Here is a 24,780-nt window from a genome sequence, read left to right as displayed (position 1 = left end):
ACGCATAAAAGGATAGTACACGTGTTTTACGCATCTACAAACAATGCGCATCTACCATTTCTGTCTTGTTGGGGGAAATTCGTTACCACAAAATGGCCGACAGGAGACGCGTGTGTATGTGTGCTGCGGGTTGTGCATAGGGTCTATACATTTAAAGGGATGCTGCAGTGAATTAAAATAAAACAGTTAATTTTGCTGTCATTTATTTCTGACTTGCGTAATGACCCTTTTGTGGATTGTTACCGCCCCTACCATAGACGTCTCGTCGGGAATTCAAACATATCGTCGGCAAAAAGAGTCTGGTCCCTAACTACACGCGCCTAGGTACCAGGCCACACAGTGCACAAGTCTCTATATGCACACAGCCAGGGTGCCCGACGGCTCGGGTTACCGACATGACGTCATGTTTATGCAAACGTTTAATCTCTTGAAAACCATTTTTAAAATACTTGCGCATTTAATAATAAAAAAAATTTAAAAAATTCAGGTTTAAAAAGTAATGTTTAATCGTTTAAATGAATAAAAAAAACACTGCAGCCACCCATTAATGTCCAAGCCTTTGAAGGATAGAAATCTCTTTTAATAATATAATACGTGCCGCTGAACTAGATGTGTTTTTTGTTGTGTGTCGTCAGGTTCTTATAGTGACAGTACCGGTCTGGATGTGATCAGACACGATGCTGCAGATTATATCCAGAGGAGAGATGGAGGTATCCCTAGCAACCCTGATAACATTATGCTGTCAGCCGGAGCTAGCGAAGCAATTAGGGTAAGAGCCGTAACACAAACCTAGGATTACACTTGGAACAATTCTCGTTTAATTCTTTTGCCCAGTTCGATTTGCCCTGTTTTACTTGTGTTTGTAACTGCAAGTGAAGAAGTTGGAAGCTTAGGAAAAGCAGCAGAAAAAGCAGCACAAATAAAACATTCTATGGAAATAACAACAGATGGAAACATGAGTGAGCAACATGGAGATTAAACATGTCCTAATTTTATAGAGCTTTTTAAGCAGAAACAAATCTGCAGGATACCATGGTAGTTTGGCTGGTAACCAGTGTGCTTTATTACTGCAGTCACACTGCAGTGATAACAAAAACTATAATGATCCTGACGTAAAGACAACGCATTTTATTGGTTGAATTGCTTATCGCAGAGTACGCACACGCTCATTTAACCAATATAATGCGTTCTCTTTGCTCCATTATCATTATCTTTTTCGTTTTCGCTGCAGTGTGACTCGGCCTTTTAGTAGCTCCGCCTGTAGTTGTTATAGCGCCCTCTTGCGCTGGCTTGTCTTTGTTTACATCGCCATCTTTGTTGCGTTTTACTCCGCCTGTAATAAAAGTCCTTTTGTATATAAGCATTCTTATTGGAATTCTGCTGTGGCTACTTTGTGTTGTTGCATCCATCTCCCTACCTTGGCGCTCTAAGAAATTTGGCCCAGGTAGTTTGCAAAAGCGTATGCTTTGATCAATTATTTGTATTTGATTCTGTTTGTTCTTCTTCTCTTTCTGACAGTGTGTACTAAAGATGCTGGTCTCAGGAGAGGGTAAAGAGAAGAGTGGCGTGATGATACCAATCCCTCAATATCCACTCTACTCTGCAACCTTAGCTGAAATAAATGCCGTCCAGGTAAGGGAGAAATATTTCTACATGTACCTGTAGATGGACAGATCGTGTATTTTTTATTTCAAAATACAAAAAAGACATCAGAAGATTGCATATTCATTAACATTAATTCAATTCAAAATTCAATAGAAAATTACATGAACGCAAACTTAAACACTTCAAAGCAATGGAGGAAATAGACCATTAGAAGGCACTAGACAGAATACACTTGTCAAAAGAATAGTCAGTCTTAAAATTGTTTTTGAAATTATTGTGATGTTATTAACGGAAGACTTTCTTCTCTCCAAGTTAATAGTATACACTAACAGACAAGATAGTAAAGATATAGTCTGTAGGCACAACAGCTGCTTCTAGTATTCCAAGATACGCACTACACTGTACAAAGCCATCAAGTCAAACTAGGCCAGATGTGTTGTGATAATTATTAAGTGTTGTACTACGAGTAATTTAACATTCAACTGTACACACGGTGTGTTGATTCAATTTTCCATATTAAAGATATGATTTCAATCTTACTTCTGGGAAGTTAAACACAGTGGACACTTTTGGTAATTGTCAAAGACTAGTCTTCACAGTTGGTGTATCTCAACATATGCATAATATAACAAACCTTTGAAAATTTGAGCTCAATCGGTTGTCAAAGTTGTGAGATATGAATGAAAGAAAAAAACACCCTTCTAAATCTGAGGTCTCAAAATCAAATTCGTGGAAAATTACTTCTGTTTTGAAAACTTTGTCACTTCAGAGGGAGCTGTTTCTCACAATGTTTAATACTATTAACCTCTCCCCATTACTCATAATCAAGAAAGGTTTTATGATAATAATTATTATGAGTAACTACCAATAGTGTCCACTGCCTTTAACTTTTGAACATCATTTAAAACAGTACAAAGATATTTAATTGAAAAACACAAAACCACTGGACTGGTCAAGTCGTGCGTTATAATAAACTGCCTTGACGGTATACTCAGTAGTTTCCCTAGATCTGTGGGAATTCCACAGTCGAATCACCCAGGTTTGATTGGAACTCCTGATCTATGCATTGCTACATGTAGATGTCAAGCAGTCACTCACCTCTATAGTGTTTTGCCCATTTTTTCACAGAACTGAGGAAAGTAGTTATGCATTGCTTAAAGGGAAGGTACACGTTTGGTAGTTACTCAAAACAAATATTAACTTAACCACTGAATTGGTTACAAGCATTGGAGAGCTGTTGATAGTATAACACACTTTGAGAAACAGCTCCCTCTGAAGTAACATAGATTTTGAGAAAGAGGTTATTTCTCACTAAAATAATAAAAGACTTCTAGCCATAAGTCTTTTATTCCTGTCTGAAAGCGCACAAATTCGTCCAACAAGGGTGTTTTTTCTCTCATCATTTTCTGCCAAATTCGATGACCAATTTAGCTCAAATTTTCACAGGCTTGTTATTGTATTCATGTTGGGATACACCAAGTGAGAAGACTGGTCTTTGACAATTACTAAATGTGTACCTTCCCTTTAATATACATCTATGTAAGGGTAAAAACAAATTTTACTCTTTATCCCCGAATGCAAAAATTAACATCTAATTCTGGAATTGATTCTGAATTGGTTTGCAGATCAACTACTATTTAGACGAGGCCAATAATTGGTCGCTGGATGTATCTGAACTTCAGAGGTCGATAGATGAGGCAAGGAAACACTGTACACCTCGATGTATTGTCATCATAAACCCTGGAAACCCAACAGGTAAAGTAGTACGGAAGACTCTCTATAAAAGTGGCTAAGTGTATGAACCCGTTTATTAAATGGACACGTTGCCTTGGATAGGGCGAGTTGGTCTATGAAAAGTGTTTGTAACTGTTTGTTATAAAATGCGTATGTTTAGAAAGATGATTCATAAACACCCCAGACCGTTTTGCTATTCCTATTGGTGGAGAGCGGGTCATGAGGGAGTGTTTAGTCAGCTGATAATGACCAGCTGGGGCTGTTTATAACGGGGTGTTCTCGGAAACATTTGTGCGGGTTTGCTCACAACTTCGTTCCCAGGGGTGATCGATCTCCCTGCGCCATTTTAGCCTATGGATACGAAAAAATCCTCAACTCACAGATTCTCCTGATTAACTTGTAGTGTGAAAGGGGCTCATGTTAATAACTCTTAATTATTGTAACCCTTTCAGGTCAAGTTGTTAGTAGGAGCAACATTGAAGATGTCATCAAGTTTGCTCACAAAGAGAATCTCTTCATCTTAGCTGATGAGGTACGTATACGAGGAGAACAGCAGTGTTTGATTTTCTCAGGAGGGAGGACAACAGTAGTGCCCAGAGAAAACCCTTGTGGCATTGGAAAGAACCAATGCGCAACTCTACTCTATGGACTTGGCTTATAATCAAACCAAGGCCACATTGTTGAGAGGCGAGCGCTTAATGGCAGTGGACACTATTGGTAATTGTCAAAGTCCAGTTTTCTCACTTGGTGTATCTCAACATATGCATAAAATAACAAACCTGTGAAAATTTGAGCTTGATTGGTCAATGGAGTTGCGAGATAACTATGAAAGAAAAAAACACCCTTGTCACACGAAGTTGTGTGCTTTCAGATGCTTGATTTCGAGACCTCAAGTTCTAAACTTGAGGTCTCAAAATCAAATTCGTGGAAAATTACTTCTTTCTCAAAAACTACGTCACTTCAGAGGGAGCCGTTTCTCACAATGCTTTATACTATCAACCTCTCCCCATTACTCGTTACCAAGTAAGCTTGTGTGCCAATCATTTTGTTGAGTAATAACCAATAGTGTCCACTGCCTTTAACGCACTTCGCAATTTTTGCCACCCAAAATAGGTGACCCTAGACTTACATGTAGCAAGTAGGCTGCTTACACATGGTTCAATAACGGCTCTTGTCAAGCTTCAATACTGTGTTTCATTATAGAATTTTGATTGAAGTAACACTATTGATTTTGTTGTGGCTTTATTCAGGTGTACCAGGACAATGTGTACGCCAAGGGCAGCCAATTCCACTCCTTCAAGAAGGTCTTAACGGAGCTTGGAGACAAGTATTCCAGTCAAGAGCTAGCATCCTTCCATTCAACGTCCAAGGGATACATGGGAGAGTAAGTCCAAGCCTGTTATGTACTTGTTTTTGTTGCAGAGGGCTTGAATTTTTTTTTTTTTTTGGGGGGGGGAGTCTACAAGACCAAAAGGGATTGTTGCTCAAAACGTTTACTGAGCAAGAATGGTTCTCACCCGAGTAATATGCCTGTGATTTTTTTTTCACAGAACTCAGATAAGTACTAACACACATTGTATGTGGGTAAAAACCAAAATGAATGGGCCATATTTTTGACCGTGTGAGGCACCCTCAATCACTTCCGGGGGTATATTCATTCATACTCAAAACAGTTTTTAAAGATTGGAACACATTACCACAACAGACATCTAATCCATCACAGACAATAAGACTTTTTAAAGGAGCCGTTATAATCCACCTCTAAAGCAAATTGAAACTACGGTGCAACAAAAGTGACAGAACGCCTATTAATTTGTGCAGGGCGAATCGCGTGTACCCCCGGAAGTGATAAAAATACTATTTATAGCGCCCTCGCGTGGTCAAAAATAAGGGGCATTCAGAATTTTTATAATCGGCAATTTCATAAAGCTGCTTTAAACACAAAAAGTAGCCAAGCACAGCAACATTATGCTTACTAGATTACGGTTACCTGCCCAGATACAATGTCACATACAATTTGTTACTGGGATCCTGCTCATTTCAGTTTAGCAGGAAGTTGTTTTTAAAAGCAACATTTTCTGCGCAAGCAGCTCTGTGAAAATGCATATTATTGAGTGCCTTGAGCATCAATGGGTGGCGTATTGGAATTTCATCTTTGAAAGGCCATTGCCCTTTTCGCAGGACCAGGGCATTGGAGGTAAGGGGCACCAAGGCCAAGACCAGGGCAACATAGGTCTTGGCCTCCTTGAAATTCCAGGCCTTAAAAGAAGCAACCAATCTTATTGTTATTATTATCAAAGCTATTAAAATACTTATGGTTTTATTTCTCCCCCTCCCCCTCCTGAAGGTGTGGTCTCCGAGGAGGTTACTGTGAGGTCCATAACCTGGATCCTGACGTCAAATCTCAACTCTTTAAACTCATCTCGGCAAAGCTTTGTCCCACAGTCTCTGGTCAGGTAAGAATGAGACATTTGACTTGGAATTTGTAGTACCCTGTTTGTAGGTCATCATGTCACATGTTTGCGGCATGTAAAAGGTTTTCATTACTCATAGAGGGTGCGTTCGATTAGCTTCCCTGTGTTGACCCACGGTGCTCACACGGCTGAGCCCCTGACAAGAGCTAATGGAATGATCACTCACCCTCACGTGGTGACGTCATGCACCTCGGGCAGCCCCAAGTGACCCAGTGACCCTTTCCACAAGCAGGGCACTTGGGGCTGACCCTTGTGAGGCCCTGGAATGACGTCAAAGCTATTTGAACATACCGGGGGCAGACCGGGGTCGACCCGGGAGGGCTAATCGAACACACCCATACATGTGCACCAAAAAACAACTAATATAAGGCTTTTCTTATTTAAAAAGTTATTCTTAAAGCCCTGGAGTCTTAACCAACAAATCTGACCGGCAAGTCCAAAGTGAACATATACCATAGTGAGTGGTTAAGAGCACTGTACTCTAGCTCTAACGGAACAATTTTGTGTGGGATTTGCAAACATTGAAACAACTATCTTTGTTCGGATACTGGCTGAGGGAACAATTTTATTTGGGATTCAAAAACACTGTAAAGTAGAAGGAATCTTTTTTATTCTACTTTATGATGCATAACTATTCCTCTTGACCTAATGCTGAATTTTTGTTTGTGTTGATAAACAGGCCGTGATGGATGTAGTAGTCAACCCACCGAGGGAAGGAGAAGTCTCATATGAATTATTCGCAAAGGTAAAACTACCACCAAGTAATCCTGTATTATTGTATGCAGGGCTGAAAATTGATTTTAACGACCAGTTTTCCCGGGCATGACTTCAGCCACTTTTAAAAAAAAACTATTCTGCTTGATTTACAGTGTATTGTTGAAATATTTTAGATTATATGTTGTAAAATTTACCCAAGAATATTTTAAGCTAGTCGAAGAACTCACTCCGAGGTAGTGAAGTTAATAACGAGATATCCCCTCGATCCACTGAGCAAAAGCAGTAGTCCTGGCCATCTGCGATAGTAGAGTATAAAGCAAGACAAGTTCTCAACAGAACTCAAAATCTACATATGGTTTAACGGCAAACTAATCACCTTGTCACGCCTCAAATCCCATACACTTTCCTTTTTTCCCCCATTTATTAATAAACTGCAATTGCATGCCAGCAGTGCATGATTATTTGGGTTCAATCAGATATTGTTGTGGTTTTGATTCCTGCAGGAGAAAGCTCATGTGTTATCGACGTTAGCGGAGAAGGCAAAGATTGTTGCCGAGGCGTTCAATTCCGTAGAGGGAGTGACCTGTAATCCGGTCATGGGTGCTATGTATTCCTTCCCGAATGTCAAGCTTCCTCAGAATGCCATCAATAAGGCCAAGGTACGTATGGTGAAACACTATGTGGACTTAAAGACCCTGGACACTATTGGTAATTGTCAAAGACCAGTCTTCTCACTTGGTGTATCTCAACAAATGCATAAAATAACAAACCTGTGAAAATTTGAGCTTGATTGGTCAATGGAGTTGCGAGATAACTATGAAAGGAATAAACACCCTTGCCACACGAAGTTGTGTGCTTTCAGATGCTTGATTTTGAGACCTCAAATTCTCGAAATCAAATTCATGGAAAATTACTTCTTTCTCAAAAACTTTGTTACTTCAGAGGGAGCCGTTTCCCACAATGCTTTATACTATCAACCTCTCCCCATTACTCACAATCAAGAAAGGTTTTATGCTGATAATTAAGTTGAGTAATTACCAATAGTGTCCACTGCCTTAAAACACGTCCACACAGTTGAGGAATAGCATTTTCCCTAAGCGTACAGAACAAAGGAATGCTTACAGAGTGAATGCATCAGTATGTGCTATGAATGTCCCTTCATGTAAATTTGGATAAGGGGTCAAAGGTCAGGTGGGAGGCGGGCAAGGCAGGTGTCTTGGGGTTATAGATGGGTTGCAATATGAGTTATCGACCGCCATCTTTGATGTAAAACAATGAAAAAGTGTACGCGCTGCGTTTGACTCTCAGCCAATGGTATCTGTTTACGCGTGCACAATTCATTAAATATGGCGGTCGATGATGCCTATTGCTATCCCTTTATTGCAATCCCTCTATTCACGAGCCTTGAAGTGTGACATCAGATGGTCAGGTTAAGATCACTGGTACAAGCACCTCTGGCTCCCTAGCAAAAGCCACCTACTTGGGGTCTTTGCTTCTACTTACTTACCTGCTAAGGACAATGTGTTCCTTGGAAAACCGTCCCCATTCCAGCCTGCTTGTCACTAGTTGCTCTGCCTTATGAAGTGGAGTTTGGACATCTTCCTGGACTTAATCCTTGCAGTGCAATGGTGGGCGTCCTGGTTGGCGTTGTGTTATGAAATCATTGAAGTCGACTTGATTGGGTAGCCTGTAGGCTGGCATTATGATGACATTACAATTGTTGTATTATTTCTTTTTGCTTTTGTGAATGCAAAATATTTATTGGTTTTGTTGCTGTGTATTATTAGGAGATGAATAAAGCTCCCGATGTGTTCTACGCTGAGCATCTTTTGGAGGAGGCCGGTATTTGCGTGGTGCCAGGATCTGGCTTCGGACAGAGACCAGGCACCTATCATTTCAGGTAAATCACAAAAAATGTTGTGCCATATACATTTCTTGTGACTGGTGTTTAGCTGTTTTTTTTCTTAGCATAACAAGTGAGTGGAGACTTGTCCGGGAATCTTATTTTACTAAGCAAGGAATTTTTTAACTGAAGCAAATTTTGTGCTTAAAGGAGTTGGGTTTTGAAAAGCGTTTGTAACCGTTTGTTATAAAATGCATATTTGTAGAAAGATGTTGTAAAAGTAGAATACAATGATCCACACAAACTTGCCTCTAAATTGCGCGGTTTTCCTTTTACCTTGTCGTCTAACACAGTTTATGGGATTCAAATTTTTGACTCCCATAAATAGCCGACCGTGTTAGTTCGCAAAGCAAAAGGAAAACTACGTAATTTTGTGGCAAATTTGTGTGGATCATTGTATTCTACTTTTAAAACATTTTTCCAACCATATGCATTGTATAACAAACGGTTACAAAATGCTTTTTCAGACCAACTCGTCCGATCCAAGGCAACGTGTCCCCTTTCAGGAGCTCTATGTAATTGGGCTATGGTGTTACTAAACGTCGGAAATGCCATCAATTCAACATACCTGATAAAACTTGGATCCTAGTTTTAGACATGTTTTGTTACTAGTGACCATGTATGTCAGTTTTTATTAGCAAGCTCAAATCCATTTCATTCACTTTGTGACTCACTTTTTATCCATTAATTTATGGACCAAGCTTTATTGAAGAAAAAAAAACCGCATTCCTTTAACAAATGTTAACCTGGTTCTCTCTCTCTCTCTCTCTCTCTCTTGACAGGATGACAATCTTGCCGTCTGTGGAGAAGTTCAAGGACGTGATGGAAAGATTCAAGAAGTTCCATTCCAGTTTCATGGCGAGATACAAGGACGAAGACTGAGAAGGCCAAAGTAGTAAATCTTGTTAAACCACTCTAATGTAAGTAAAAAAAAAAAAAAGTATATAAAACAAAACCAGTCAATTCCAACCAACAAAGGTACCTGTTTAATCTGAGCTTGATTTCGTATAGATGGTAAGCACAAATGCTCAGCATAAAAATAGTGTTAAGCATTTAAGGAAGTTGCACTCCAGTTTCATGGCAAGATGCAAGGGTGGGAATGTTAAAGGCACTGTCAGACACTATTGGTAATACTAACAAAATAGTTGTTGCCATAAAAACTCACTTGGTACAGCAATGGAGAGCTTTTGATGGGTTAAAATATTGGGAGAACTGGCTCTCTCTGAAGTAATGTAGTTTTTGAGAAAGAGGTAATTTCTCACTCAATTATTTAAAGACTTCACCTGAAGGCACCTGAAAGCACACAAACATGTGCAACGAGGGCGGTTTTTCTTTCATTATTCCTTGACAATGTTATGGTTTATTGGTTGGTGACTTAGTTTGTGCTCAGCAAGATTCTTCCATGCTTTGTTTAATAGTTTTGCTTACCAGCTGTACGATTTCTTATCCAAATTGGTAAAAAAAAGAGTACTTGAAATGTTCTGAAATGTTGTAATGTGTGTTAAAACAATTTTCCTGAGATAACTGAAGGGTTGTCTTCTCAATATATGTGGAATTGAGTCTGTTAGGGCAAACAGATTTCTAATCCTTGTGCTTCTTCCATACCATCCACTTGAGGTAATTTTCACAAAATATTTGTTTGGGATCAAAAAAGTCTGCCAGCGATTTCACAAAACTTTTCCTAACTTAAGACTAATCTTAGGACGGTAGCTTGAGGACCTTAAGATTAATCCTAAGTTAGGACGAGTTACTCGTCCTAACTCTTTGTGAAATCGACCCCAGTATGTTTTATTGTATATAATGTATTATTTTTATTTTGTTTATTTTTATTGAGTGAAGTACTGAATGTTAGTAACTGAAATGTAATGCACGCTGCACACATTCTGTCTTTGTTTTAAAAAGACAATAGATCAGTAGTGGTTTTTAAACTTCTATAGCCTTCTCAGGAAGTATGAGGGTTAAATTTACAGATTGGGGCTCAATTTCATGGCTTTGCTTACCACCAAATTCTGGGTCTATAACGAACTTCACAACTTTTATTAGACCCACAATTTGGGGGTGTTGGCTACTAGGCCTATCGGCTACAGTCATGCAGAGTGCTGTGTTTATTTTTTATTTATTTCTTTATTTTTATTTTTTTTAAATGACTGTGTTTTTATGACAAATCTGGTTGCCCTCTTTCCGAAGATTTGAGGTCGCATGGTTCGTATTTGTAAACTTGGACTTGGATTAGAGCAGATAAACTGGAAGAGTATAAGATTGAAAGCAATACTAAATAGTTAATAATTCTGGGTGCTAAACGGCCTAATGAATGAAGCTACCTTAAAGCCTGGTTCAGACTTCCTGCCGTCGATTTCACAAAGAGTTAGGACTCGTCTTATCTCGAGTTAGGACGAGTAACTCTTCCTAACTTAGGATTAATCTTAAGGTCTCCATGCTACAGTGCAGGGTTGGGACTCGTCCTAAGTCCTAAGATTAGTCTTAAGTTAGGAAGATTGTTGTGAAATCGACGGCTGGCGTCACAAATTCGGAAGGAATAATTTGCATCAGTTCACTTGTGCTAAACTCACTTTTGCATACCCAGGAAGTATGAACCGGGCTTTACAGTGTATGTAACTGCAGCATATTTAATATTTCAGTTAACACTGATAAATATTTATTATATGTTTAAACAAATTGCTAATAATTGATAAGTTATGACAAATGATCTCATGTACGTGCTATCAATTTATGGTGTCAATTGTAAAGAAATTGAGCCAAACATTCAATTGTAAATAAGAAGTTTGAAAAGCTCATTTAAACTAAATATTTAAGATGAATTAAGTACTGACAGTATTCATTGAGTTGGTGACCATCAGATTTCAGTTCGTAGAATTTCATTAGCAATATACATTAGAGGAATATGTTGCCTTGGATCTGTCAAGTTGAAAAGCGTTTGAAACCGTTTGTTATGAAATGCAAATGGATAGATAGACAATTTAAAAGTAGAATATAATAGTCCACACAAACATGCCTCGTAATTGCACGGTTTTCCTTTTACGTCGGGAAGAAACACTATCAGCCATTTTATGTAGTCAAAACTTTGACTCCACAAAATTGTCGACCGTGTTAGTGTGCAAAGGAAAACCATGCAATTTCGAGTGATACTTGTGTGGATCATTATATTCTACTTTTAAAATATCTTTTTAACCAAATACATTTCATAACAAACGGTTCAACTGCTTTTCAAAGACCAACTCGTACGATCCAAGGCAACGTGTTCCTTTAATTTACAACTAATTTACATTGTCTGTTGCCAGTTTATTTTAATTCCTGTGGTTTTATCTCTGTGCCATATTCTCCTACTGATATCCTACTGAGTAACTTACATGGGATACAGTTAGCATCGCACAAACATATTACATTTTAACTTAATTCTAACAGTGATTTTTAAGAATGGAGTATTTTTAAAACTAAATGCACTGAGAACATTTTATTTAAGGATACATTTAGTTTATTATCAGGTTAATTTGAATGTAATATAATGTACAACATGAATGGTTTATTTTATTTACTGATCATTTAAGTGATGTATAAATAAAACAGCTCATGATCTGAATAATACATACTTTTTCTCTCTGATTATTGAGTATCTATGTGGTCTAGTGGTTTGGGCCCAATGTCATAAAACCTGTAAGCATAAAAAAACCTGCTAAGCTCAGGAAAGTACTGCTTAGCAGAATCAGAAACCTTTCAATCAGTATGGTTGAAGTGAGGAGGAGGCAGATTTTAAACTTCAGTATGTTGGATGGGGGCAGGTTGAAACTTCATATGGTGGATGGGGGGGGGGTTGGGGGGGGGGGGAGTGACGTCGAATTGGCCCAAGTTATTTGATGAAGTGACATGGACCTACCCCTTATTGGGCCTTTTTTCAACTCAATATTTTCCAAAATATAGCTTAACCTGGGTCAAGTTAAATGAAAATGCATCAGTAAAACCTACTGTATCATTCCCTTACCTTTCCACCAGCGCCTCAAGAGAGTATGAGGGGAGGGGAATTAAGTTAACACATTTTTGATAAGAATTAAAGGTCTTAAACAAGCTAACATCACCAATGCAAATAAACACTGTATAAATAGATCAAACAAAATAAACTTTAAAACAGCGTGTGTTTCTTTTATTGTTTCAAACATACACCATACTAATTACTATTAAGTGATTAATATGGTGTATGATTGCTTAACAGTACAGGTGAAGCATTAAGAACTCTCCAACTTTATTACAAAACGAACACAGACTTACTTTAGTTGAAATTATTGGTATAATACAGAGTAATAAATGGACAAGATTATTGTTAATATAAAATATATTAAAAGTGTAACTTTAAACAAAATGCAACATCTAGGTCCGGGGAGAAGCACAGCTTTTGTTCCCCAGCCTATGAACAGACAGACCAAAAAACCCAGACAGACATTAAAAATACAGGGCAAAACTAACAGGTGCAAGACAGAAAATAAAGCCGTTACTATTTCCATGCTATTTCTACATACACAAATAGAGTAATATATATATATTTTTTAAAGCCTTTACTATTTCTACATACCAAAATAGAATAATTGTTTCTTCAACTGTGTTTTTTGTTGATTTTTGCGGGTTAGGCGCTCCATATTTGTGATTGACTTGGTAAGTCTAGCTCCCAAATGCATAGTATGTATTTTCAAGCACAGCACAAATACGAGAACAGACTACGTGTGTCATAGTATAACCTCGTGTGCAGTTGCATTAAAATGATCGATCTCACCTTCATATGTCACCCAACTGTACAGGATCTGGGAACGACGATAACGAAAAACTACGTGGATATTTAGTCGTGTATTTCCCCATCCATATGGATAGTGTACACTGTTCATTTCATCAACAATGATCAAGTAACTAAAAGTGTTGTTAAGTTGTTGTTGTGTAAGTTTGCTGTTGTGTAAATCACTGAAATGATTATTTCGTTGGTTGGTTGGTAGGACGTGGAACGAAACTTAAAGGTTTGTATACTCATCTTATATTTTTTTTTAGTAAGAAGAGTACTGAATATAAGGTGGACTGGAACAACGAAGCGAATGCAAAATTTGCATTTTCTTTTTCTTTGCTTAATTATTTATTGACTTGCTTGTTAATGGTGTGTTGTGTCAATTTTAAAAAATAAATGTGTGAATTGAAAACATTTGATTGGCCAGGAGTCTGGGAAAAGTTTCCCTATGGCACCACCACTTTTTAATTTGAATTGACGATATGAAAAAATGTAATTTTTATAATCTGTGTCTACCTCCTACGGTCGCACTAAACACCGACAACTCACGACCCCTCACGACAACTCACGACAACAATTTTTAAATGCACTTTAACAGAACATTTGAACGTAATTCAACTGTTAAATATGTGCACAAGAGTCATATTCATCTAAATCACTTTCAAACTGTTGAAAAAATTGTATTTTTAACTGTAAAAAAGGTGTTTTTTACCCCGAATTTAGTAACAAACGGAAATATTCGCCATTTTGTCTTTCGGCGTACTTGGACGATTCTATTACACCGCAGGGGGCGAGGTAATTTCTGAGGGCTGAGTTTTATTTTTTTTATCGTTTTGGTTTTAGCTGCTGATTTTTTCTTTCATGTTAGTAACTAAACCGCTACTCTGGAAATCGAAGTTAAAAGGGGAAACTTAAATATAATATTATTTTAAGCTCCATGAAATACATTTTTTAAAAAGGTAAATAATCTTGCATATTTTCTGACACATCGCACATTTTTTTGTGCAACGCTTTATTTTTATGGTCACCAATGCTTTCTTTTAGAAACTATAAGGCTCACAGGAATCCAAGTCTTGTATAATAAGCCTTATTTTTAGTATTTTGGCTTTAAATGCTTCAACAGAAAAATGACATCCAAACCAAGTAATGGCTGGCAATAGACCTTATTGTGATAACCGCCTGGCTGATTTTTTTCAATTGTCGAAAGGCATTGTGGGAAAGAAAAGGGGGCTTATAAGTCATAATTTTATTATCAATAACTGATTTTGTACATCAAAATATATGATGTTTGTTTTAGCTACTCCCCCCCCCTTTCCAACCTTACTTGGAAACCAGTCAACTTGCCCCCCCCCCCCCAGCAAAGTCGCCCACTACAAAGTCGCCCACTACAATGTCGCCCCTAGCAAATTCGCCCTGTCACTTGTAAAGTGGCCCCCTCTCAAAGTGGCCCCTCTCAAAGTCGCTCCTTGACAGAGTGGCCCAAGGGCCAAATTTGAGCCCTGTTGTGATTGCATCTTGCCAGGTTACACTCGATGATAGATTTGTACTGAATCTGTGGCAGCCAAAACCAGTTCTCCATTGGGTGTGAATGTGATGTTAAGCGGGGGTCTGCAATCCTTGATGATGCATTCCATGTACTTGCCACAAGGAGTGAACCGATGTACGCTTCCCGACGCCCAGTGATTCACAGCAACGTAAATGCTGCCATCTGTATCACAAGAGACACCCGTTGGGGAAAATCGAGAAGGGACGTCAACCGAGAACACCAACTTACCGTTGTAGTTCACCGAAACTAACTTCTTCTGTTCATTCGTATAGATGAAGTGCTGCCTGCAGACTGTCGCAAAGTCGCCCAACATCGGAGCTGGAAGTTTTCGAATGAGGTTTCCGTTTGCGCTGTGCAGGGAGATCTCGCCCTTGTTCTTGTATCCCACTGCTATGGTATCTCTGTCGTCCACAGCAAGGCATGATGGTACACCGTCGGTCCCTTTGCATGGTGTGAACTGACGTAGGAGTTGGTAGTCCCTGGTGAAAATCTTCACATCTGGACTGTCTAGAACGACGAGATTGTTATTCCCACTTGTGGTGATTCTAGAGGGATTTGTCAGACCATTGATGTGCAGCCGTCGCGGGAAGTCGGTGGTTTGGTCCGATGAGTTGAGAGAGATCAGAATTTTAAACTGAGTTTCTGATGTGACTATTTCGTTGTCGGAGAAGGCTGCAACATTGCATGCTTGGCGGAATTTTGTCTTTTCGAATCCGAACGTCTTCACATCAGTTTTGAGGGCCCACTGTTTGCTCGGACACACAAACCCAGGGCTAAGGGGCAGGGCCCCGGGCTTCTTCGCAACAACCGGTCCTTTTTTAATAGATGTTGCCAGTCGTTGTATTTCTGGTTTAATAACCGGAGACTTCTCTTCCAGAACCAACCTCCCTAGTGAATCTTCATCTTCTTCAAAGTCCATAAAGAAAAGCATATCTGACACGCCCTCCGCCTTAGTATTAGACATTTCTTCAAGGTATTGTAACAATTTGTTCTTAACGTATTCAAGCATATTGTCGTTAAGATGAGGCATGACTAGTTTCACTTCATCTAGCTTCCTCGTTGTCTGGGTCGTCGTGTTGACGTTTTGAGTAAGGGCCTGTTCAATTGTCTTGACTCTGTGTTTATAATTCTCCTCTGCTGTTTGTTTCAGTTTTTGTTCCTCCTCTCTGATCCTTCCAACTGCCTTGGCAATCTCCTTCTCAGCCTTTCTTGAGATTTTCTCATTGGTGTCGGCGAACATAATGTCCATTTTCTTGCAGGATTTTTCCAGCTCATCACAAGCTTCATTCAACTCCGAGTTGTTGTTTTCTGCCTTGACAACTAATTCAGCCACCTGTTGCTTACATGTTTGGAGAGCTTCTTTTAGATTGACCAGAGAGTGCAAGGGTTTGACGTGATCTCTTACGCTGCATTTAAAACATGCCAACATCTGACATGTCTCGCAGAAGTAGGTGACGTCTTGGTTGAAGTGCGTCTTGCATTTCATCAAGGGTTTCCTCTTGATGCTAGCAGATTCCCTCGATTGCAAAGGAACAAGTGTGTGGTCCTTCATCAGTTTCATGCGCTCATGCGCACGTTGGCATTCTGGACACAGATAATCATCGCAGTCTACACACTTTGAAACTGCCACGGTTTTCTCAGTGCATGCTTGACACTTGATACTTGACCCTTGACCCTGTGTTTTCCCCTGCATTCTAATCTGCTCCGCCAGTTTGCTAAGTTGTTCTCCGCCACCGTCCAGACTGGACGTCTTCGCACAGTTAGGACACTGAAACTCAACGCTCCTTGGGTCTTGCTTATCTTGCAGCCTTTGAAGACATTTGGAGCAGAAACTGTGATGGCAGTCCATCTTCTGTGGATTTCTGCAAGGTTGTTGGCACGCTGTGCACCCCAGACAGTCTTGGTCTAGGGGTGCGTATACTTTTTGATATGAAGCCATCCTATTGTTGTGGTTGAATGTTGTGTCTTGCTGTAGATGTAACTGTAAAGGGAAAAAGGGTTTTAAAAAGGTGAATCTTTTTGAAAATTGTTTTCACACACTGTTGACTGACGAACTGCAAGTGTAGGCTATAGTTAAGCTGGCATAATCGTTGTACAAAGTTTAAACATGAACTAATCTTTTTTATCTTAAATTTATAACACAAGGCTTAATTTTAGTTCTTTGAAACTTGAACTGAGACGTGTCTTACTTGGGCTGTTCAACATAAACGTCTAAATTCTCGACTGTTTTCTACAAAGGTTGTTTGCACTTTGTACCCCCCAAATAGTCTTGAGCTTGTAAGTGAAATTTTTAACATGAAACCATCCTATAATTTCAGAGGGGTTGAAATTTTTTGTCATGCTTTAGATGGAACTGAAAAGTGGTTTTGAAGGTGAATTGCTTGAAAAAATTGTGTCACACACTCCATAAAAAAACTGTACTATGCGAACTGAAAGTGTCCCAGTTTTAGCATATAAAAACGCATTAAAGGCAGTGGACACTATTGTGATTACTGAAAATAATTATTATCATAAAACCTTTCTTGATTACGAGTAATGGGGAGAGGTTGATAGTATAAACATTTTGAGAAACAGCTCCCTCTGAAGTGATATAGTTTACAAGAAAGAAGTAATTTTCCATGAATTTGATTTTGAGACCTCAAGTTTAGAATTTTAGGTCTCGAAATCAACTTTCTAAAAGTACACAACTTCGTGTGACAAGGGTGTGTTTGTCTTTCATAGAAAGACAACCAATCAAGCTCAAATTTACACAGGTTTGTTATGTTATAATGCGTATAATATGTTGATATATACCAAGTGAGAAGACTGGTCTTTCACAATTACCAATAGTGTCCACTGTCTTTAACCAGTTATGCTATGATTATGGTATTATGTAATATAACTGGTTTTAGCATGTAAAAGCTCATTAAAATGAGCTTTCACATGCTAAAATAATTGTTGTCTTACTGAGACGAAAATTATTTTGTGACTTGTTTTACTCATTTTTCAAAAACTACAAAACCTCAGTAAGTAATATTTGAAGGGAAGCTTTCTACTATCATTATCTTCAAACCCTGTAAGTTTAATGTAAATCTGTGGACACTTTGAAAAAGTGTCTGAATCCTGTACATAAAGTTTGCAACTCACCTGAATCAAGTTGTACTTGCTGTTCTGTAGAAGCTGTGTAGATGTTATGACTGCTTGCAGGAAGTACATAAAATACCCCAAATAATACAGGCATGAAAACTGGTTTTTCCAAATTTTCATTTAGATCCTTGAGTCATTTACAAGCACAATACATTTAACGAGACACAATACAACGTCTATTGTACAGACACTTGGTGTACATGTAGTGTGACTTTTGGCATACCTGTTATTGTGTTGACATGAAGGTCTTAGTCAAGGGTTAGTGCTTTTTTATTCAATTTCAACAGAACACAGAACATGTAAGCGTGCAGATTTCTGCATTGTTGACTTTGAAATGAAGTTCAAGTTAAGCATTGAAAATGTGTATGTCTGTAGCAAACAAATTGACAAGCGAATTTTATTTATTGATTGACATCCAACAGCGGAAAGCCGCCACTTACAGGAATCTATAAAAACTATGTAAAAATATGTATTTAAATATGAATATAAATATAACAATATATACCATTAAAAATTACACAAGAATGTATTTAACCTCATGAGAAATGTTTACCTGCCAGGCTTAATTTCATGTACATGTAGCCGCTTGAAAACAGAAAATATTGCTTGAAAAGTTTCTGTTTAGTGAAATGGATACAGGATACCAGTCACAAATTGTAAATGAGAAATGGCATTTTGGCTGGTAACCATATTCTGTTAAGCATATAGGTACATGTAATTGCTTTATAGAGCCTACTTGTCACTTGTGCCCTGGCTTGTGATTAGGATTGGCAGATTGTGAAAAAAAAGCCTGAATGTTGGTGTATACAAAATCTCTGACTTAAAGACAGTGGACACTATTGGTAATTGTCAAAGACCAGTCTTCTCACTTGGTGTATCTCAACATGCATTTAATATAACAAACCTGGGAAAATTTGAGCTTAATTGGTAGTCAAAGTTGCGAGATAATGAAAAAAAAAAAACACCCACTGTCACACGAAGTTGTGTGCTTTCAGATGCTTGATTTCGAGACCTCAAAATCTAATTTTGAGATATCAAAATCAAAATAACTTCTTTCTCGAAAACTACATTACTTCAGAGGGAGCGGTTTCTCGCTGTGTTTTATACTATCAACCTCTTATTTATAATGCTAATGATTATTTTGAGTATACAAGAATACAATAATACTATAAATCTGTTTGTATATTTTTATGGCAGTGTAAAGCATAATTCATTTATAACTAAAACAAGAAAGGAAATGCATATAAGAAGATTGTTTCAATGAGAAAGAAGTGTCTGGGAGTAGGAGCCCCTCTGTCATTAATCATTCATTTTTCAATGGTTTCATATTCTGATTACCTGTCTTTCTTTACAGACGTCGACGTCAGTTCTGGAGCAATTAGCATCAACTCCACTTCTTGATGGTCAGTCCTCACGATGGACACATGTATCCACGTCTAACTTCAAGGAATAAAGGATGGATCCTACACTCAAGACGTCATTGAATCAAAGTTCACTCAAAGTCCTGTGTTGAAAACTTTTAGTGCTGTAGTGTACTTCCGATAGCTGTGTGTAGACTGCGTCTCGTACGGGTATTTCTTGATATACCCGATTTGAAATTCAAGACGCTAGTGGTTTAGAAAGAACAGTCACCATGGTTGGGACATTTCGGAGCCATGTGTGGGACCCTCTTCTACTGATCTCTCAGATCCTCTTCATGCAGTGCACATTCTACATCTGCTATGGCTTCTGGCTGGTCTTTGTGGACTTAATCCTAGATAATCCAAAACTCCTGGATCAAGTATTTAAGTATGAGGTAGGTTTTCCGTCATACTAGTAATTTTCTAATTTACTTATTTGCCGGAGTTTTGCACTAGGTCTTTAGTTTTAAAACAAGTAGCAAACATAACATCCTTGCGTCAATAGAAAATTTTATTAAAATTTTGACTGTTCATTTTTTCTTTTGACATGAAAATTGTGTTCCAACAAAAGGCCATTTGCAATGACTTGCTTCAAGTCACAAGTCGCCACTAAAATATGAATTCCTCAGACTATAGTATACAAATATTGACTGCTTTGAGTGCTATGGTTAAAACTACAACTCCCGAGGTGATCCCCGGAGCAGTCTATTTTCCTGAGGTGCAGGAAAATAGAACGCTGCGGGGATCACCTCAGGAGTCGTAGTTTTAACCGTAGCACTCGAAGCAGTCAATATTTGTTTTATAACACCCCAACAGATTATTTATCATCATCATACACGTATGTTCGTAGGCGCGTTTCAGATACACAGATGCACAACTGATTGGGTTCGAGGTGGGTAAAAAGACGTCTGGGTACTGCACGCCGTGTGATAATCGTCGCAGCAAACGATGCACTATTACACAGCAATTGATGCACTATCACACATCCGCCGTCTAGTAAAACTAAGACATACCATGTGACGCGTTCTAAACCAATGAAAAGGCAAAATATTTGTAAGGGGTGTTATAAAGATAGTTGCTACACATGTACATGTATGTCATGTTTTTTTCCACATCTCTTCAAGTAAGGAATTGTTTTAACTAATATTAGAATGTGACAATTGATTTACATGCACTGTATTCATATTGATGACAATTGTTTCATTCCTGCAGTGTCTGGAGTTCGGCAGCTCAAAAGGGAGAACAATTGTTGCAGTTTATGTCTTGAATTCTTTAACATGGTAAGTTCACAAGCAGCAAAAACAGGTTTGGAAGTTAATGCATTTTGCTCTACCAACCAGGCTCCTAATGGATTATACCCATACCTACATGTACACATCCTTACATGTTGTGAAGGGGGTAACCCTGTTTCAGCCCCAGGAGTAGGTGACAACGTGCGTGCCCCTTGTGGCAGTTGATTTTGGGGCCATAGCCCAAATCAGTTATTATCCCTAACTTTGAAGTGGCCGTCCTCACCATGCAATGCCTCATTAATCACATAATTTTAGTGTACTTCCTACTTTTGCGGAATTAGAAGACAAGTGGGAATATCCACTGATCAAATATTGAGAGAAAACGCCCTCCTCCAGCTCTATTCAAGCCTACACTTTATATACATGTAAAAGTGGTTTTTCGCATACAATATACATGTAGTTCACCAAATATCCCTAGGTTTACTCTGCACCCAAGTACATGTATGCTAAGCTTCAAGTCTCCGTGCTCACAGTTGCTAAAATTAAAGTAAACTCATATATTTCTCAAACCTTCTTCCTGCAGTGCCTTAGGATTGTGGGTTGCCGTCCAGAGGGCAAAGCAGTGCACAGATTTCGCCGTGACCGTCCACGTGATCCACCTGCTAGCCTGCTGGGTGTACAACAGACAATTTCCCCACACGTTATCGTGGTGGCTCATCAACATCATCTGTGTGGCGCTGATGACAGTACTCGGAGAATTCCTGTGCATGAGGAGTGAGATGAAGGCCATCCCACTGTCCGTGGCCGCCAGGTCGGACTTATGACCTAACCTATGACCTTTGACCCCTGCCTTCCACATGAAAAATCCACAAGCCAATGAACCCGCTTCAATTTCATAGAGCTGTGTGTAAGCAGAAAACACATTGCTTAACAGTTTTTGGCTTAGCAGAAATGATCAGGATACCAGTCACTAATTGTACACACGTGGTAGTTTGGTTTGTAACGTTATTCTGTTAATTATAATTTTGTTGTGCTTAGCCACTTTTTGTGCTCATCAAGCAGCTCTAAATGAAACGGTGCAGGACACCATCTTAGAGGTACAACAATGGTGACTGCTTGACAAAAAGGATGAGCAACCTTACTATGACCTCTACCCGAGGGCGCCCTACTCATGATCGTTATGCGCATAAGGTCTATTGTCTGTACGTAACCTCAAGAATAAACGTGTCTGTGAGAAGTTGCGGTTGCTTTTACTATGCGTTGTAAATACTGAGGGTAGATTTTTCTTTAAAAAAAGTCCATTGTTGCTAAAGCAATTGATGGTGCAAAGGAGTAAAATACACAATTTTTTACCAGTGTTAAAGCTGACTGTTGCAGACCACCAGGGCCCAATTTCATGGCTCTGCTTACCGTTAGCACAGAATTGGCGCTTACGGAAGCAGAGAATTCTATGCTTACGGCAAGCGTATTTCCTAGGTTAGCCGTGTATTTTGGCTTCTGGGCGTGCGTACTCCACATTTCTAGCCATTCTACGCTTACAAGGCTAGCGCAGAAATTCGGCGCGTGCAAGTCAAGCGGGGAATCGTGATCGTAAGCGCAGAATTCTGCTGTAAGCAGAGCCATGAAGTTGGGCCCAGTTGTGAACACCATGTACATGAAGGTTATTATTACTTGCGCATGTATATTGTACATGTACATAACTTCTGAATAAAACTTCCATAGCACTCTGCACTAATGATGCACTTTTGCTCAAATCTGGCGGTCAGACAAACATTTACCAAGGGTGTCCAGTGCCTTTAAGGACACAAGCGTCACAACCAGTAGTCAAACCCACACTACTGAACAGAAACACCAGGGCCCAATTGCATGGCTCTGCTTATGGCCAAATTCTGCGCTTACGATCACCATCCTCCGCTTGCACAGCAAGCATCAAATTTCTGCGCTAGTATAGCTTTGGTAGCATAGAATGCCTAGTAAAAATCCCCGTTAACCCATGAAATATGCTTGACGTAAGCGGTGATTCTTTGCTTACGGTAAGCAGAGCCATGAAATTGGGCCCTTAGCTTGTGTACTTATCTGCTCAGCCGCGACTCGCTTCATGAATTCCCTCAATTTGTTAGCATTAAACCTCTGCAAGCATATTTGTTATTAGCACACACCAGTGCCCATAATTATCTGTATTAAAGTGAGTTGACCAAGACTTCATTAGTGGGTGGGGGTTATGGGGTCCATGTTTTTGCCCCATGAGCCCGCAGAATGAGTACGGGTTTGTACTTTAAAGCCTTAACATTAAGAATTTTAAAACACTATTTTTGTTTTACATGTAAGTAAATGAAACTTGCATACAATGTTAATGTAATTTATGTTGTGTAATTATGCTTAATTATGCTTAAGCATAATGTACACGCGTCAATATTCATATTTACTGCTGATCACAGTACAAACATATGCCTTGCGTTGTACTCGAGTTTATCTCTAATTTATCTTGCATGCTTAGTTCCATAAAACTGGCATATATACGATGTCGGGTAATTTTTTTTTTACTTTAAAGTTATGACTTGGGGGAGTGAAAGGCATTATCATCTCCAAGCTTAAATTTCCACGCACTGAATGTGGATATATTCACAGACATATTGTATGGGTACAAAGAATTTGCTGTGGCAATCTGCTCACAAACCATAAGGACCTGGGCCCAATTTCATAGAGCTCAAAATTTTGCTTAAGCGAAATATTCATTTCTTAGTAAAATCAGGTTACCGGCCAAGACTCCACTCAAATGTTATGCTAAGTAAACAACAGCTAAATACTAGTCATAAGCAATGTATATGGCATGAAATTTTGACAAGTAACGTGTAAAATAAGAGAGCTATTTTCGTGCTTAAGCAAATTTTTTGCTTAAGCAGCTCTATGAAATTGGCCCCTGGTAAAAATGTTTAAAATAGTCAAAGGCACTGGACAATTTTTAGGTGTTCGGCCACCAGCCGAACAACTATTGTTATTGTTCTGTTTTTTTTTTTTTTTTGTTTTTTTTTTTTTTTCTGCGTGTTCTTCTCCTCGAACGTTCTCGCGCGATTTTCGCAAAAACTAAAGCTTGTATGAACCTGAAACTTACCATATATATTGATCTTAATGAGAAGACGAAACAGCAACATTTTTGGAATGATGACGTCATTGATGACGTCATTACGTTCAAAACAAAGCTAAAAATTGGAGAGTTCATATCTTGAGAACTACAAATGCCACACACAAGATATTTGGTGCATATAAAAGGTCTTGTAATTAGCTACAAAAGTCGTGCACAACGTGACCTCATGTGACTTTTACTTCCGGTTGAAACCGGAAGTTCAAAATTTCAAAAGTTCATATCTCAAGAACTATATATCATATTCGCAAAATTTGAATATCAGTTTGAAGATCAGTTATCCTGCTCAAACTTTTGCACAAACATAATGCCAGTTGAATTTTGCCTTCTGGTCGTAAAAGCGCGCGTTTGTGTTGACCTCCATTCATTACGCGTAGAAACCAGATAGTATCGCCATTCATGTATGTGAATGCTACTATTGTATTGTGGGTGTGTGGGTGTGTGTGCGTGTAGTTCATGTAGGCCTACATTGTATCCATGCTCTACGACAAAACAGCACTGCGTGGCTGTGGGCATTACGGGTTGTGTATACACATGCAGACTCCGTTGAAGGCGCGCGTAATTCAAATTCCACTACGCTGGGATTCGCCTCATCTTTCTTCGTGCGATTTTGAACAAAATGTTAAACTACTATGAACTTGAAACTTATCATAAACATGAACCTTCATGAGTAGATGAACCCGCAGCTTTTTTGGAATGATGACGTCATCGATGACGTCATTACGTTAAATAAACGGTAATTAATTGAAAAATTCATATCTTGAGAACCACAAACGCTACGTACAAGATTCTTTCACTACATGAAACCTCTTGTAATGTTCTACAAATGTTGTACACAACGTGACCTCATTTGACCATTCACCCGAACACCCTGAGTTTGTACACAAACTCTCAATTTCTAGTTGTAATTAATACTCATAACATATTAACATTTATCAAATTATTTGGGCAATGAGCAAATGAGATACTACAATAAATTTTGAGATAGGACGAGTCTCTGAAGTTACATCGTTTTTTGAGAAAGAGGTAATTTCTTACTAAAATATTTGAATCTGAAAAAAAGGCTTCAGGTCTGATGCCTTTTTCAATCTTCTGAAAATCGCACACAATTGTGTAAACAA

At 38.7% G+C, this 24,780-nt stretch overlaps 3 protein-coding genes across 3 annotated transcripts in view; 2 read left to right on the top strand and 1 right to left on the bottom strand.

Moving 5' to 3' along the window:
• LOC139934907 (alanine aminotransferase 1-like) overlaps positions 1-12,036 on the top strand; it is a 30,415-nt gene extending 18,379 nt beyond the window's left edge. Inside the window, exons 4-13 of the mRNA XM_071929327.1 lie at positions 636-769; positions 1,519-1,632; positions 3,231-3,360; positions 3,792-3,871; positions 4,590-4,723; positions 5,687-5,795; positions 6,493-6,558; positions 7,034-7,189; positions 8,318-8,430; positions 9,216-12,036. Coding sequence (XP_071785428.1) covers positions 636-769; positions 1,519-1,632; positions 3,231-3,360; positions 3,792-3,871; positions 4,590-4,723; positions 5,687-5,795; positions 6,493-6,558; positions 7,034-7,189; positions 8,318-8,430; positions 9,216-9,315 — 1,136 coding nt within the window. The 3' untranslated portion in view covers positions 9,316-12,036. The remainder of the gene's footprint in view (positions 1-635; positions 770-1,518; positions 1,633-3,230; positions 3,361-3,791; positions 3,872-4,589; positions 4,724-5,686; positions 5,796-6,492; positions 6,559-7,033; positions 7,190-8,317; positions 8,431-9,215) is intronic.
• A 1,252-nt stretch (positions 12,037-13,288) lies between these two features.
• LOC139934966 (protein SYS1 homolog) lies at positions 13,289-23,313 on the top strand. Its single transcript, XM_071929400.1, has 4 exons — positions 13,289-13,448; positions 19,240-19,680; positions 20,498-20,565; positions 21,101-23,313. The coding sequence occupies exons 2-4, from the start codon at positions 19,519-19,521 to the stop codon at positions 21,339-21,341; spliced, it is 471 nt and encodes a 156-aa protein (XP_071785501.1). The 5' UTR covers positions 13,289-13,448; positions 19,240-19,518; the 3' UTR covers positions 21,342-23,313.
• Positions 14,720-16,614, bottom strand: LOC139935471 (uncharacterized). The gene has a single exon (XM_071930098.1). It carries the CDS (start codon positions 16,606-16,608, stop codon positions 14,737-14,739), a length of 1,872 nt encoding a protein of 623 aa, XP_071786199.1. The 5' UTR covers positions 16,609-16,614; the 3' UTR covers positions 14,720-14,736.
• Positions 23,314-24,780: the final 1,467 nt, after the last annotated feature.

The sequence above is a fragment of the Asterias amurensis genome, chromosome 3 (genome assembly GCF_032118995.1).
Source record: "Asterias amurensis chromosome 3, ASM3211899v1".
In the NCBI taxonomy this organism is placed as follows: Eukaryota; Metazoa; Echinodermata; class Asteroidea; order Forcipulatida; family Asteriidae; genus Asterias; species Asterias amurensis.
Note: the sequence above shows the minus strand (reverse complement) of the source record. Positions and strands in the feature narration are given on the sequence as shown.